At 42.4% G+C, this 16,364-nt stretch overlaps 1 protein-coding gene across 1 annotated transcript in view; it reads left to right on the top strand.

Moving 5' to 3' along the window:
* Window positions 1-7,846, top strand: part of LGI2 (leucine rich repeat LGI family member 2) — a 32,426-nt gene extending 24,580 nt beyond the window's left edge. Inside the window, exons 7-8 of the mRNA XM_084860341.1 lie at window positions 1,785-1,949; window positions 7,029-7,846. Coding sequence (XP_084716467.1) covers window positions 1,785-1,949; window positions 7,029-7,846 — 983 coding nt within the window. The remainder of the gene's footprint in view (window positions 1-1,784; window positions 1,950-7,028) is intronic.
* Window positions 7,847-16,364: the final 8,518 nt, after the last annotated feature.

The following is a 16,364-nucleotide window of genomic DNA, read 5'->3' on the forward strand; positions in this document are numbered from 1 at the left end:
ATGTCAGTCAGGAAGTATGTACAATGTACATATTTTCCACTTGTGTATGTGTGTGTATGTGTGTGTGATGGGGGGACTATGCACATTGCCTGGACATCGTGCAAAGCTGACACCAAGGCTATGCTTATTAACCGGGCTATGTATGAAAACATATCTGATCAATTCACATTCTGTAATTGTTGTTGTTGTTCAGTTCTTAAGTCGTGTCTGACTCTTCGTGACCCGATGGACCATAGCATGCCAGGTCTTCCTGTCCTCCGCTCTCTCCCAGAGTGTGTTCAAGTTCATATTCATTACATCGGTGATGCTGTCTAGCCATCTCATCCTCTGCCGTCCCCTTCTCCTTTTGCCTTCAATCCTTCCCAGCATCAGGGTCTTTTCCAGTGACTTTTCTCTTCGCATTAGGTGGCCAAAATATTTGAGCTTCAGCTTCAGTATCTGTCCTTCCAATGAGCAGTCAGGGTTGATTTCCTTTAGGATTGACTGATTTGACCTCCTTGCAGTCCAGGAGAATATCTCTTGGCAATTATCTATATTGACAAGGCAATGTGCGAAATCCTATTGATGCGGTCAATTTGTACATATTCTCCTTGTGCCTTCATGTGTGTGCATAATTGCCAGTGTTTATGTGTATGTACCAGCCAACTTACTAGTGTAGCATTTCTAGTGTGATGTAGTAGTTAAGACCATATTCTGTGAGTTGAGGTTTCCTGGTTCCAGGTTCACCTCAACCATGAACTGTGTGTGTGTGTGGGGGGGCGGTCCTTAAGCAAATCCTTATTTTTTAGCCTCAGACCCCCCCACCCTCAGTAAAACGGGAATAATAATATTGACCGATTTTGCAGTGTTGTAAGGATTATCAAGAATGTAGGAAAAGCTCTATATAAATGCTAAGAAATATTATTATTGAATTTTACGCCATATGTAACCCTGTAAAGATCACATCACAAATTTCAGGCCAGAGAGAGGTGGTCTATACTGTTGTTGGGCTGAACAACGATGGGGGAAATAGTTATGGTTTTAAAAAGGATAAAATCAGCAAAATGTTTTTAAAATAGCAGCAGAAGGAAAATGCTGAGAAAGCAGAGCAATGCCATTAGTGAAGGAACAATGTCATGGTCCACCTCTAGAATAAAAATGTGATTTTTTTTATAGAGTATTCTGGTAGTGTGAAGTGGAATTCTTTAGAATCCATACTGTGAAACAAATTGCTGAGATGCCCTCCTTTGCTGTTGGCTTCTGTCACTTAACTGGATATCTCATTTAAGATTTTGCCTTTTAACTTTACTTAAGCACAGGATAGAATAAACTATATGCTTGCTTATTAATGGTCTGTTCACAAATTAGTTTGGAATTTCTCATTCTAAATGTGTGGCCCACAGGAGAATTACTAGAAGCTAGGAAGAGGTATGGAGGACTTGATCAGTCATAGCCTGGTCTCAGAAAGTCACACTGTATGCATAGAAAGAGTGCTCTCTTAGGACATTTACTTGCAGTTACAGTGCTAAACTATACAGGGCCATGTATGACCTATGTCTTTAAATGCAGGTCTGCCCCAAATCAGATGGGGGCGGGGAGGTGATTTAAAATGCAAAAGGGACACATGGTTGGGGGGCTAAACCCTTACCCGTTCCACTGCTTTTCCCTCTGATGTCTGTCCCGAAAAGTAATTTCCCCCAGCCAGGTTTTTGCAGCAAGAAATTGGCACCTCATGTTAGTTTCTTCATGTATTCTGACAAGTCCAATTGTAATGTGTGTGTTTTCAATTAAATATGTGTTTTCAGATTTTGTGATTCATCAGGTTTTACCTTACCAGTCAGTTTCAGTTGACACGTTCCACTCGAAAAATGATGTGTATGTAGCCATTGCCCAGCCCAGCATGGAAAATTGCATGGTGCTAGAATGGGATCACATTGAGAAGAACTTCAGGAGTTACGACAACATTACTGGTAAAAATAAACGCATGTCTTATTTGTATTATTACCTAATGCAGCTTTCCCCAACCTGATGCCCTTTGGACGTTGTGGACTTCAACTCCTATTAACCCCAGTCAGCATGGCCAATGGTCAGGAATGCTGGGAGTTGTAGTCCAAAATATCTGGAGGGCACCAGGTTGGGGAAGGCTGACCAAATGGCTTACTACTCCCTCTGGCACATAAAAAAAAATTGTATGCAGGCATTGGGGATTGGACTCGATGGTCTTATAGGCCCCTTCCAACCCTACTATTCTATGATTCTATGAGAATAATCTTTGCCCATTGAAAAGATTACACCCTACTGATCTCTGCTGAAATTCAGATGGAGTAAGTGGGCAAATAAAAATTAGCATTAACTAGCAAAATGGTTATCCTTATGATGAGTAACAGGTGAGTCAATATCTTGCAGAGATCCCTGAGGGCCACAACATGCCACACTTTGGCTTGACCGAGAAATGGGATACAGAGCAAAGCAATCTAATATTAAGCTTTTCTACTTAAGGCTGTTAATCTGCTGTATCTACTTTTGGTTTTGTCACAGAATTGAGATCCAAGCACTACATGAAAAATGTTTCCTTTCCTGCTTTTCTGCTACATAACCTCTAGATGGCACTGCGGTATGGCAGAATAGCACAAATACACAAATGAAAAAAGCTGTTTCTTTCACTTTTACAATTAAATGCTGCATTTTCCCTGCTCTAAAATAACTTGCCAAAAGTGCTGGTTAGACACAGAAGCGAAACTGGAGGGTCACAACATCATCTAAAGAACCTATAAACAATCGTGAGTAGGGAATGATAAGTGCATGATAAATGCCTAATGTAGAAAACCCATAGGAATGTATGGAACAGAGTAAACAGGCTTCAACCAGCTATACTGCTGGATAGGGTCAAAACAAAACCTGTTCTTCAAGAGACCGGGGAAAGGACAGATGTAGCCCCCACCTCAAATATACTCCTATGGGGAAAGGTGCTATACTAAAGCTGTCCCCACACATTGACGGAGCGGAACCTAATGGGACAATGCAATATGCTTCTCAGTCTCAGAGGAGGTTTTACCTCTAGTTGACAGTATGGCTGATTGAAGCTGGTTTATTCTGCTCCATAGGACGTAGTGGGAGTCAATGAGCACCAAGTCTGCTTCTGACCACATAGCTCTGCCCTGCATTCCATTTCTGTGATGGAATCACCTAACTCTTTTTTTTTTAAGAGCGGGTTAAATTAGTTTGGAGCCACAGTACTGAAGAAGAGAGGGGTTAACCCTCCCCCATTTCATTTTCCCAGTTCAAATCACCCAAAGAGCAGCTTTGGGGGGATGTACATTGGGAAAACAGTGCTGGGGAAAAGGTTAAACCCTCACTCCCAGCTCCATCGTCCTGATCTACTCCCCACAGTGGTGCTGTAAGGGCTGGACTTAGGGGAAGATGTCCCTGCCTCTCCCCCACATTCAGCTGAGTAAGCAGGAGGGAGCCTCACAGGCCTGGTCAGGCAGCAGTTGTGCAAGTCTCAATTAGGGGTGGCAGCCTGGCAGTCTTAGTCAGACAAGAGAGAAACAAGGAAAGCTGACCCCAGCTCAGCTGAGCACTCCTTGCCTCATCTTGTCCCATTGCCTCTTGTCTCGAGTCCTTCTCCTGCAAGCGTGAGCTGAGTGTTTGTTTGTTTGGCCTCTGACCAAACTGGTGCCACATTCCTTCATGCAATGCCGCCAAGTCGGAAGCCGGTATATAATATGTGCAAGACTCATATTCTTACTACTGTGAAACCCCCTCCACCACTTACTACATCCTCTACAACACCCTAATATGGCAGTGCTTCTTAGGGTCATTGTATAAGCATACCCACACACAAACACATGCACACACCAGTAGCAACTGGACTTCATGCTGGCCATTTGAGGGCAAATTTTGTCCATCTGACTCTGGGTTCCATTAATGATAAATTCTTAATTTGCATGGGTGTGAAGAGATGGGGGATGAAATTCTGGAGCGGAGAGGGGGACTAACTAAAGTTGGCTGTAGAAGCAAAAACTCAGAGCACGATGAGGATTAGGAGTGAGCACGAGGTAGTTTATGGTGCATTAGTGGAGTACTGGCCAATTTCTGATGGGCTCCCTGCTAGTCCTGGGATTCTTGCAAAGAATTTGGGGCTAGTTGGACATTGCTCTCACCTTTTCTTTAAGCAAGTGTGCACGTTCCTGATCTCTTAAAACAGATTAGTTAAGCCTTAATTGTTAAGAGACTGTGAACATGCATGTTTGTCATGGTGACCTAATAGAGCCTCAACATCCAGCAGCTGTATTCCTAGAAATGCAAAAAGTTAAGATGTAGGCCATCAGCTTAGAGGGCTTTTGAAAAAGTTAAGATGCAGTCATAGGATGAGAGAGAGACTATTTATTTATTTATTTATATACCACCCAACTGACAGATGACCTCAAGGTGTTTTACAACACAGACAGCCTGTAATTATGATGAGTTTAGTTAGTAAAGCATGGAAGTCTGGACAGGCTCTTGCTTTTTTAAATCGGGACTATAGCAGTTGTAAAACATGGAACTGGTGGAGGGGACAAATGAGTCACCTTATGTTGAAGGTATGGTTTGCATTGTATGGTTTGCACTTAAAGTGAGTGAATTAATATGCATTACCATCTAAAGGGGGGGGGGGCTCTTGTATATGAACATTAATTGCAGAGTGCAAAATTACCTAACTGCACCACTAAACTTAGATGCTTAAAAATATCTTTTGTTTTAAGAGATGGGAAATCCACTCATTAATCATTTAATCTGACTTGTGACAAAAAGATGGAACCCAAGAGCTGTGTTTTAAATATATGTTTTTTAACTAAGAGTTGTTCCTGCTCATCGGAAAGGAAAGCAATAATAATTTTTATAATAAAAATATCCCATTATTTATATTTATTTATCCTCCATATAAAGGTCTATCAATTAGGCAAGCAATTTCGGGAAGGAACGTCATCTACAAGTGTCTGCCCACAATGTTAGTCAATACTTGCCTCCTCTGTTTCCTTCACATTTCATCTTCCTTTCCTTTCCCTTCCAGTTCTCATCTTCCTCTTCACACATGACAGGTCAAAACACTTTTTCATGTTACCAGTTGTTAGCTAATAAATGACACCGTGATATTTATTTAGCTGCACTAGGTCCGATTACGATAAACAGGCCCATTAGCACACTAGAAAGTATTCCAGTTCAATGTCATTCTTTATAACTCATGGGGACAATTCTGCCAGAAAATCCATACTCAGAGCTGAAGTAGAAAAGTCTGAACCAATCTGTTCTTCTTTTGCAGTGCAGTTGGGACAGAGTATTATTGGACACATTCATACCCTAGAAGGATGGGTCCCTTACTCACCTGAAAGTTTAGGGCTTTCTCAGGGTATGGGGGAGAAGGTGTGTGTTGGCCACCCCTGCTCTAAGGGGTGTTTGCAAGATTGTTGTTGTGGGCTCCAGGCACTACAGGAAGGACCAGCCATTGTTCAATGGCTTACAACAGGAGGAGCCATAGAGCACATGCTTTGCATACAGAAGGTCCCAGGTTCAGTCCCTGGCCTCTGGGTCACAGGTGTTGTAAAATACCTTTGCTTGGGACTTTGGAGAGCCACTAGCCATCAGAGAAGACAATACTGGACTAGATGGACATATGCCTGATCTGGTGTAAGGCAGTTTCCTATGTAATTCCTGTTTCTTCCATCCCGATGGTATAACCCCTGCAAGAGCTGCTATTCCTGATTACCCACTCTTGAGATCGTTCACTGAAGGAGCTGGATTTTAGTGATTCTCTTCTCAGGCCAGCAAGCACAACTGTTCCTCATGTTGTGCTTTGCTTCTGGAAGTTGCAGTAATGTCACAGACATCTGTTATGAGATGGTGTCCATAATATTTCTGACAGGCCCGTCTCCTACCTTTGTTAGGGACTCCAGGAATCACTTTGGGGCCTAGTTTGGTGAGCTACCATGGCCACTGTGTGCTTAGCCTTCTACAGGCACAGCAGGCATGTTTGCCTATAAATACCAGCAGCCTGGACTGTTGTCTTTGCCTGGTCAACAGGGACACAATTTTCCTCCTACGTTCAGGCTCCAGGTACTAGCTCAACCCAGGGGATCTTAGCTTGGCTGTCTCGATTTAAGTGCAGCTGCCTGTCAGGATTCCTTTTTCCCCCACTGAACGTCAAACACCAAATCAAACACAGACAAGAGGCTTCAATCTACAACTTTTAATCCATTTACTTCAATGGGTCATACACATGCAAATTCTCAGTGACTCTCAGTCTACAAAGGAAATGCCTTCAGGGGGTTCAAAAGATAGCTACGAAAGTTGACTGCTGATTGAAAAAAAGGCGGGCTCACTATCCTAACGTAAGGGGTGGGGGGAGGTCTCCCTCTCTCTCGTGAGACTTCTAAGCGCAGCTGTTCACTCCAGGCCAATCGGGTAGATCGTCTAAGTTCTGCCTCAGCCATCTTGGCCCTGCGTCTGTGCCTGGCTATGAATTCAGGCTCTCCAAGCCTCACCTCTCCCCGTTCACTATCTCTCACCCGGGGGGGGGGGTGAAGTGGACATTTGAAACCTGAGGAGTCTGCCTAGTCTGGACAAGCCTGGGAAACTACCTCCCCCATGTCTGACGGTTCCTGTTCAGAATCTGAACTGCTCTCTCACTCCCTGTGCTCAGAGGCAACCCTGACATTGCCCAAACCACCAGATTGGCCAAATAATAAACCCACAAGTAAAATTTTAATCTATCAATCTTTCAATTAAATTGATTCGAGCTTGTAGCCCTACCAACAATATATCCATGCAGTTTTCTGTAATGTGGACAGTGATTCATTTCAGATCTTCAATGACAAGAGAATATATTCACTGGTCAGGTTTCTAAATTTGTATCCGTATGACATTCTCAATGGAAATATCATTTTCTCATGGCTATCTTGATTGTCCTGGTCCCATCTCTAAAGCACACTGAGAACAATGAGAAATTAGTTAATATATTCTTTTAAAGGCTTGATTGTACTCTAATGTTGTTGCTCTGTTTGATCCAACAGGTCAGTCGATAGTGGGATGCAAAGCAATTTTAATCGATGATCAAGTTTTCGTCGTGGTGGCTCAACTTTTCGGTGGCTCACACATTTATAAGTACGAGGAAAGCTGGACAAAATTTGTCAAATTCCAGGATATCGAGGTTTCTCGCATTTCAAAGCCAAATGATATAGAGCTCTTTCAGATAGAGAGCGAAACATTCTTTGTCATTGCAGATAGCTCAAAAGCTGGTTTGACCACAATTTATAAATGGAACAACAAGGGATTCTACTCTTACCAGTCCCTGCATGAATGGTTCCGGGACACAGATGCTGAGTTTGTTGATATAGATGGAAAATCTCATCTGATTTTGTCAAGTCGCTCACAGATTCCCATTATCCTTCAATGGAACAAAAATTCCAGAAAGTTTTTCCCACACAGTGAGATCCCGAATATGGAAGATGTGTTGGCTGTGAAAAGCTTTCGAATACAGGACAACCTCTACATCTCACTCACAAGATTTATAGGTGACTCAAGAGTAATGAAGTGGAATAGCAAACAATTTGTGGAGATCCAGGCTCTCCCGTCACGGGGAGCCATGACCCTTCAGCCTTTCTCCTTTAAAAATAATCACTACCTAGCCTTGGGAAGTGACTACACCTTCTCCCAAATATTTCAGTGGGATAATGAAAAGAATCTGTTTAAAATATTTAAGGAGATCTATGTGCAAGCCCCTCGCTCGTTCACAGCTGTGTCGACAGACAGAAGAGATTTTTTCTTTGCTTCCAGTTTTAAAGGCCACACACAAATATTTGAGCACATAATTGTTGACTTGAGTTTATGAAGGCGCTGAGGGAGAGAGGTGGGAGGGGGCACCTCACGTACAATGACATTTTCACACAAAAACAAATGGAAAGGACAGATTACTCACTCCCTGGAGGTAGGATGTGCCCTATGGCATTAGTTAGCAGTTTTCTGAATGTTTTAGAAGTTTGCATATTTAATCAGGGATTGCATTAACTTGGTTAACTGCATGCCATGCCCATTTCACCATTGGCAAAGTAAAGACACTTTAAAGCCTATTATTACTCAGAAAACATGTGCAGTGCATTAGAATTAAGTCTAACACTTCTAAAACAATGATGGAAAATTGAAGACGGAGGTGGGAAACCAGGATAGAGGCAGGAAGGGCACTGTGTAGAAACAAAAGGAAAAAACCTCCAGTTTGAGTCATTCTTTTCGGAATTGGTATTTAAAGAGTACCTCCACATACTGGCTTGTGATTTGTAAAAGGTAGCACCAAGATGAAAAAGCCTGTTCTGATATCTTTGTTTCACGCAAGCTAAGGTCAAACCCGGCCAGTGATACCCCTTGGTATCCCAACAGGAGGCAGAAACCGCTCTGCTTGTTGGCCCTCTGGAGCAGCTATTACAAGAGGAGCCTCTAGAGGGCAGTGTTAAATTTTGGGATAGTGCATGTTCTTAACTTTTGAATGCCCAATCTGCTTTAGGGGACCAGGAAGCAGTGCACATGTGATCCATTCCCTAATCATCTCTGCTAGCCCACAGCAGACCTGTATTCAGTGGTCTGAACCAGGTCATTTAATACTCAGACCACCAGTGCTGCTACAGTGATGTTTATGGCCTAACTAGATGTTATGAGAGGCATATTGCTGCCCCCAATCCCTCTCCCTAGAAGAAGCGTTGTGATATGATGTCATCACATTCAGTGTTTTTCCAATTATTTCATTGACCGCTCACTCAGTTGGATCCTAGTACAGTTAAACTCTTCAAAGCCCCATTGATTTCAACAGGAGAGTGTTATGCACATGCTTAATTCTCCCACTGAAAGACTTCTGAATCAATAGTCCTTATCTTTGGCTGGATCATGCCCTGTTAATTCTGGCTTACTCCTTTCATTTGCTCCCTGAATTTCAACATGGCATCCCAAGGCCTGACCACTAGAACTGGATATTTGCAATTGATCAGTCTGTGTCTTCTTCAGTTTGCCTGTTTTGTTTGCCACATGCTTTAAAAAAAAAAAATCTCCCTTATGAATCTCATAAAGATGGCCTTATTCAAATGTGGGTCACTTGATTAGGTGGATGTGAAGGCTGTGTACAAAAATAAGTTCTGCTTCCAGTTATGAGACATTCCTATATTTATTGCAGAAGGACTATGCATCAAGTTCCCCACATTCGAACAATGAAATGCAAAGCAATACTGACATTTGATAGTTTTAGGATGGTTGGTTCCAGCCCCCACAGAATTCTGTTGTTCTTTCTGAAGTTACATTATTATTTTCCCAGAAAAAAAAAAAATGTTTACAAACAGAAAAGGAACATTATTGATAATAGTAATGACAACAGCATCCATATTAACCCCTCCATTCTCATTCCTAAAAACTCACCAACATAAGATACTTCGGTACATAGTCCACAGTGCATTACCCAAATAATCCACTGTATAACATATAAATTACTTTGTACATCTTGTATTCTTGTTTTTCAACATCTGCATAACTCAGAAAGGGAAACTAATTTTCAAGAAATTTACTTTCCTTCTGAAGACCTTAAAACAGAGTATGTGACACTTGTCTGTGCAGAGTTCAACAGGGCTGAATTCATAGCACAACCTAGCCTGTTTCCCCAAACCAAAAAGCCTCAGAACACACCGATATCTTTCACAGTGAACATGTAGTGGGACAGGTTGCTGCCATACCTTCTTTTCTGGGTCCCATTGCTCCTCCTACGCCTCCATGTGCAAAGCAAATGCAGCTTTAAAGTTGCCTCACAGCAGATGTGGGAGGAGGAGAGGCAAGGAGATCAAGGAAGGAAAGGGCACAAGGCACCTAGGCATCAACCCTTCTTGCAAAAGGTCCAGGTGTGACCCTTGGTTTGAAACCTAGCAACTCTAATTAATGACTGTTCTTGCTGACACACCAAAGAAGTGTCAGAAAACTGTGTACTTGCAAGAACCAAATCTCTCCCCCTCCCTCCATGGACTTAAGGTTTTATTTGCAGAGGTCTGTAACTGCTTTGTTTACAGAGCTCTTCAGTCAACCAAGTATAAAAGATGGTTCCCTGCTCTTTATTTGAACACTGTATTTTACATAATGTTTTTGCGCCATGCAGGCCAGATTCTCTTTTACCCCTACCCACTTGAGACAAGCCAGTGAAGTGATAGCTGTTCACATCAGTGTTAAATGAAGCACTGAAAATGTTAGCAGTAGGTCACTCTAGACAATCCAGCTGTTAAAAAGCTCTGTTGATGCCAAAATGAAGCAGCTTTAGTGCATGATTCAAGAATCAACGTTGTTCGGGCTTTACAAAGAAATGTGATAGGTTGTAGCATTCATTCATCATAACTAGAGAAACCCTGCAGTGTGAGGAGACTTTGTCATGGCTGGATGAGAAAAGGCTATATGTTCACCCAAACAAACTGTGTTCTCTTCTTCCATTCAGCTTATAAAACAAAGCCATCCTATATATAGCCCTGCCCAGTCTCAACAGGAGGGAAAAATCAAGACCAAAAATAGATTTGATCCAGACAATTTGGACGTTTTGCCTAACCCTACTGCAGATGTCTGTGGGTCAGAGACCACTCTCATGGTTTGGATATAGCAATATCTGGCATGTTAGAGCAATAAATTGTTGTTGTTCAGTCGTTCAGTCGTGTCCGACTCTTCGTGACCCCATGGACCAGAGCACGCCAGGCCTTCCTGTCCTCCGCTCTCTCCCGGAGTGTGCTCAAGTCCATATTCATTGCATCGGTGATGCTATCTAGCCATCTCATCCTCTGCCGTCCCCTTCTCCTTTTGCCTTCAATCTTTCCCAGCATCAGGGTCTTTTCCAGTGACTTTTCTCTTCGCATTAGGTGGCCAAAATATTGGAGCTTCAGCCTCAGTATCTGTCCTTCCAATGAGCACTCAGGGTTGATTTCCTTTAGGATGGACTGATTTGACCTCCTTGCAGTCCAGCGGACTCGTAAGAGTCTTCTCCAGCATCACAGTTTGAAAGCATCGATTCTTTGGCACTCAGCCTTCCTTATAGTTCAGCTCTCACAGCCATACGTTGCTACTGGGAAAACCATAGCTTTGATTATACAAACTTTTGTCGGCCAGGTGATGTCTCTGCTTCTTACTATGCTGTCTAGGTTTGCCATAGCTTTCCTCCCAAGGAGCAAGCGTCTGTGGTGATCTTGGATCCCAAGAAAATTAAATCTGTCACTGCTTCCATTTCTTCCCCTTCTATATGCCAGGAAGTGATGGGGCCAGATGCCATGATCTTAGTTTTTTTAATGTTGAGTTTCAAACCAGCTTTTGCACTCTCCACTTTCACCCTCAACAAGAGGCTCTTTAGATCCTCTTCGCTTTCTGCCATTAGGGTGGTATCGTCTGCATATCGGAGGTTGTTGATAATTCTCCCGGCAATCTTAATTCCGACCTGTGATTCATCCAACCCGGCATTTCTCATGATGTAATCTGCATATAAATTAAATAAGCAGGGCAACAATATACAGCCTTGTTGTACTCCTTTCCCAATTTGGAACCAATCGGTTGTTCCATGTCCGGTTCTTACTGTTGCTTCTTGACCCTCGTACAGGTTTCTCAGGAGACAGGTAAGATGGTCTGGTAGTCCCATCTCTTTAAGAATTTGCCCCAGTTTGTTGTGATCCACACAATCAAAGGCTTTAGCGTAGTCAATGAAGCAGAAATAGACGTTTTTCTGGAATTCTCTTGCTTTCTCCATGATCCAGCGAAAGTTGGCAATTTGATCTCTAGTTCCTCTGCCTCTTCGAAACCCAGCTTGTACTTCCGGTAGTTCTCGGTTCACATGCAGCTGAAGCCTAGCTTGTAGGATTTTGAGCATAATCTTGCTGGCATGTGAAATGAGCGCAATTGTACGGTAGTTTGAACAGTCTTTGGCATTGCCCTTCTTTGGAATTGGAATGTAAACTGACCTTTTCCAGTCTTGTGGCCACTGTTGAGTGTTCCAAATTTGTTGGCATATTGAGTGCAGCACTTTAACACTATCATCTTTTAGGATCTTAAATAGCTCAGCTGGAATACTGTCATCTCCGCTAGCTTTGTTGTTACTAATGTTTCCTAAGGCCCACTTGACTTCACTCTCTAGGATGTCCGGCTCAAGTTCAGTGACCGCACTATCATGGCTCTCAGGGACATTAAGACCTTTCCTGTATAGTTCTTCTGTGTATTCTTTCCACCTCTTCTTAATCTCATCTGCTTCTATTAGGTCCCTGCCTTCTTTGTCCTTTATCATGCCCGTCTTTGCACAAAACGTTCCCTTGAGATCTCCGATTTTCGTGAAGAGATCTCTAGTTTTTCCCATTCTATTGTTTTCTTCGATTTCTTTGCATTGTTCATTTAAGAAGGCCTTCTGGTCTCTCCTTGCTATTCTCTGGAACTCTGCATTCAGTTGGATAGATCTTCCCCTTTCTCCCTTGCTTTTCATTTCCCTTCTTTCCTCAGCTACTTGTAAAGCCTCATCAGACAGCCACTTGGCTTTCTTGCATTTCTTTTTCTTTGGGATGGATTGAGTTGCTGCCTCCTGAACAATGTGATGGACCTCCGTCCATAGTTCCTCAGGCACTCTGTCTATCAGGTCTAATCCCTTAAATCTATTCCTCACTTCCACTGTATTTTCATAAGGGATATAATTTAGGTCATACCTGAATGGTTTAGTGGTTTTCTCTACGTTCTTCAACTTAAGCCGAAATTTTGCAATAAGAAGCTCATGATCTGAGCCACAGTCAGCTCCAGGTCTTGTTTTTACTGACTGTATAGAGCTTCTCCATCTTTGGCTGCAAAGGACATAATCCATCTGATTTCGATACTGACCATCTGGTGATGTCCATGTGTAGAGTCGTCTCTTGTGCTGTTGGAAAAGAGTGTTTGCTATGATCAGCGTGTTCTCTTGGCAAAAAACTATTAGTCTTTGTCCTGCTTCATTTTGTACACCAAGGCCATGCTTGCCTGTTATCCCGGTGATTTCTTGACTTCCTACTTTAGCATTCCAATCCCCTAGGATGAAGAGGACATCTTTTTTTGGTGTTAGTTCTAGAAGGTGTCGTAGGTCTTCATAGAACCGATCAACCTCAGCTTCTTCAGCATTAGTGGTTGGGGCATAAACTTGAATTACTGTGATGTTGAATGGTTTGCCTTGGATTCGTACTGAGATCATTCTATCGTTTTTGAGATTGTACCCCAGTACTGCTTTTCCCACCCTTTTGTTAACTATGAGTGCTATTCCATTTCTTCTAAAGGATTCTTGCCCACAGTAGTAGATATAATGGTCACCTGAATTAAATTCGTCCATGCTTGTCCATTTTAGTTCTCTGAGTCCCAAGATGTCGATGTTCAGTCTTGCCATCTCATGTTTGACCACCTCCAGCTTACCTTGATTCATTGATCTGACATTCCAGGTTCCTAAACAATATTGTTCTTTACAGCATCGGACTTTCTTTTCACCACCAGACACATCCACAGCTGAGTGTCCTTTTGGCTTTGGCCCAGCTGCTTCACTCTTTCTGGCGCTCCTTGGAAATTCCCTCTGCTCTTCCCCAGTAGCATATTGGACACGTTCCGACCTGAGGGGCTCGTCTTCCGGCGTCATCTCTTTTAGCCTTGTGATACGTTCCATGGGGTTTTCTTGGCAAGAATACTGGAGTGCATTGCCAGTTCCTTCTCCAGTGGACATTTTGGCAGAACTCTCCACCATGACCTGTCCGTCTTGGGGTCCCTGCACAGCATAGCTTATGGCTTCACTGAGTTACGCAAGCCCCTTCGCCACAACAAGGCAGTGATCCATGAAGGGGAGAGCAATAGATATAATGGCCAAAATCCAAAGACTCTTGTGGCATCTTAAAGATTACCAAATTTATTGTGACTTTCGTTTTCATGGACTAATGTCTACTTTTGGCAGATGCAACCATGAAAGCTTATCCCAAAATAAACCTAGTAGCCTTTAAGGTGCCGTAAGGCACTTCGTTGTTCTTGCTGCAACCAACTTAATACGGCTACCCCCATCTGCAATACAGAGAAAATTAAACATGCTTATATCCCACAGGAATCAAGGGGAGCTAAGCAATTCATTCTTCATTTCCATTTATTTCAATGGACTATAAGTGCGTGTAATGATCACTGGATTATGCCCAATGTCTCCTCCAGACCCAGGATAATTTCATTATAAAATAAGTGAGGCACATTCTGCTGCATCCCACAAATCCTATTAGAATCTCCCAATTCCACTGTAGCACTTGTTGACCTCAATTTTCCTATTCGTGGAAAGGAGCAGCATTCTCAGCGATAAGCATGATTACTGACTGCTGTGTTACGACGTGTAGTATGTGAAGAAAATATATCATGATATGATAGTATTAGGTCATATAAAAACTGAATCCCTGGACATAATCAAAATAGACTCTGAGTTACTTTGTTTTCATAAAGTATTTTCTAATGAACAGTAGAAGAAAATAGTTCTAGCTTTTAAGAGCTATGTATGAGTTAGGACACAATCCAGCCAAAGATAAGATCTGTTTATTTCACTGGGCATGATGTAATTAGTAGTAGTAATAGTATTGAAATTCATTTATATCCTGCCTTTCCTCTAAGGACCTCAAGACAGCATAGATGGTTCTCTCTCCCTCCACCCCAATTTTATTCTCACAACGATCTTGTGAGGCAGGTTAGGCTGAAGCACAGTGACTGGATCAAGGCTTCAAGGTACACTTTGGATTTGAACCGGGGTCTACCGGTCCTAGTCCAACACTCTAACCACTATACCATAATGGCTTAACTCTCTCACTGAATTCAATGGGACTTAAAAAGCACTTCATTTTGGCTGCATCATGCCTCTGATTGTAACATTCATTTCAAATAAATGTCCTATTTAATAGGAAGGTTGTTCCAGATTGCTGATGATCATTGCAGACAATAATTACCTAGGTGGACTAAATGGTTTGATTCACTATAGGGCAGCTCCCTATGTTACTAACTGTACCGGAGATAACAAGCATCTTTCTGTTAGATATTGGGTGCCCTAAATTCCAATAGATTTCTGTATATTCACATCACCTTATTTAACTGGGCCCTTCACTTTCGTAGTTTGCTGTTTTTTAATAGGTATCTCAGGGTTGCATAAATGAGTCCCATGTAGCAAGATATAACAGGGCAGAGCATGGCTGACAGCCAGCTGCATCTTTTCCATTAGTACACTTGCCTTGGAAAGCCAAAAAGGTATTGAAAATGCATCATTACAAATGCATCATTACAAATACCAGAATGAATCCATTTTAAAGTCAAGCGTTCTTAATAAACATCTTTCATAAAGGCATTTTATATCACAGTCCTAAGCACACTTCCTTCAGAAGGAGATTTAATCAAACTTACTCCAAGGGTGCATGCAGCCTAAGCAAGCTTCTAAAATACATTAGCTCTGATGCAGCTCTAGTTATGGGGAACTAGTTGTGCATATTTACTGTGGCTCCAGATGGGGATGTGCCTGGGAAAATGCACCAGGAGACATATCCAGCCACTTCAAAGGGGCCCAGCTACAAGGCAAGGATTCAACTCTTACCCCTGTCAAGAGGCAGATGCTTTATCCACTTGCCCTCTGCCACAACTTGGGGATAATAACAGACACCCACTCTTCAGGGCTGCTGCAAGAATTACCAGCTGATGTGTATATGAAGCACTTTGAACACTCAAAAGTGCTTTGCAAATGCTGTTGTTTATTATCGGCATCCTGATGTGCTTCCATTCATGGGGTCTTCCTTGCTGGATCAGGCACAATCCAAGCAAAAGTTAGCTACCTCAGAGGCCCACTGAAAACAATGACATGGGACTTAGCTGTGACCAACAGGGCTCTGTTTGATTTTAGTAGACTTTGTTCCAACTAGTTTTTGCTAGATTGTGCCCATTGGTTCAGTGTATGCCTTTCAGAAACATTTTCTTATGTTCTGTCAAGGTTAGAGTAAGCAGTACTAGAACGCACAACTGTCATTGTTACTGAAAATCACCGGTCACATGGGAAACAGTAATGAGTGGTAATTATAACATTAAAATGCAATTAAAATATGGCTCACAAGGCCAATGATATGAAGCAGCAAAAAGGTGTGCCCTCTCTCTCTCACACACACACAAAAGCTGAACAAAACAACACCCCGCCCCTGCCCCAGTCCAGCTTCAGTGAGAAAAGATTATGCAAGTAATCGAAAGAAAGTTAGATTTGCTTAAATCCCTTTGAAATCAATACTCAGTGAATCAACCATTGGAATCCTGTTCGTTCCAGTGGGATTTAGGAACAGCTATTTTATTCTGGCTTGCACCCAAATATCCTATAC

This window comes from Heloderma suspectum, chromosome 5 (genome assembly GCF_057233095.1).
Source record: "Heloderma suspectum isolate Gila_16-S chromosome 5, 16-S_ref, whole genome shotgun sequence".
Classification (NCBI taxonomy): Eukaryota; Metazoa; Chordata; class Lepidosauria; order Squamata; family Helodermatidae; genus Heloderma; species Heloderma suspectum.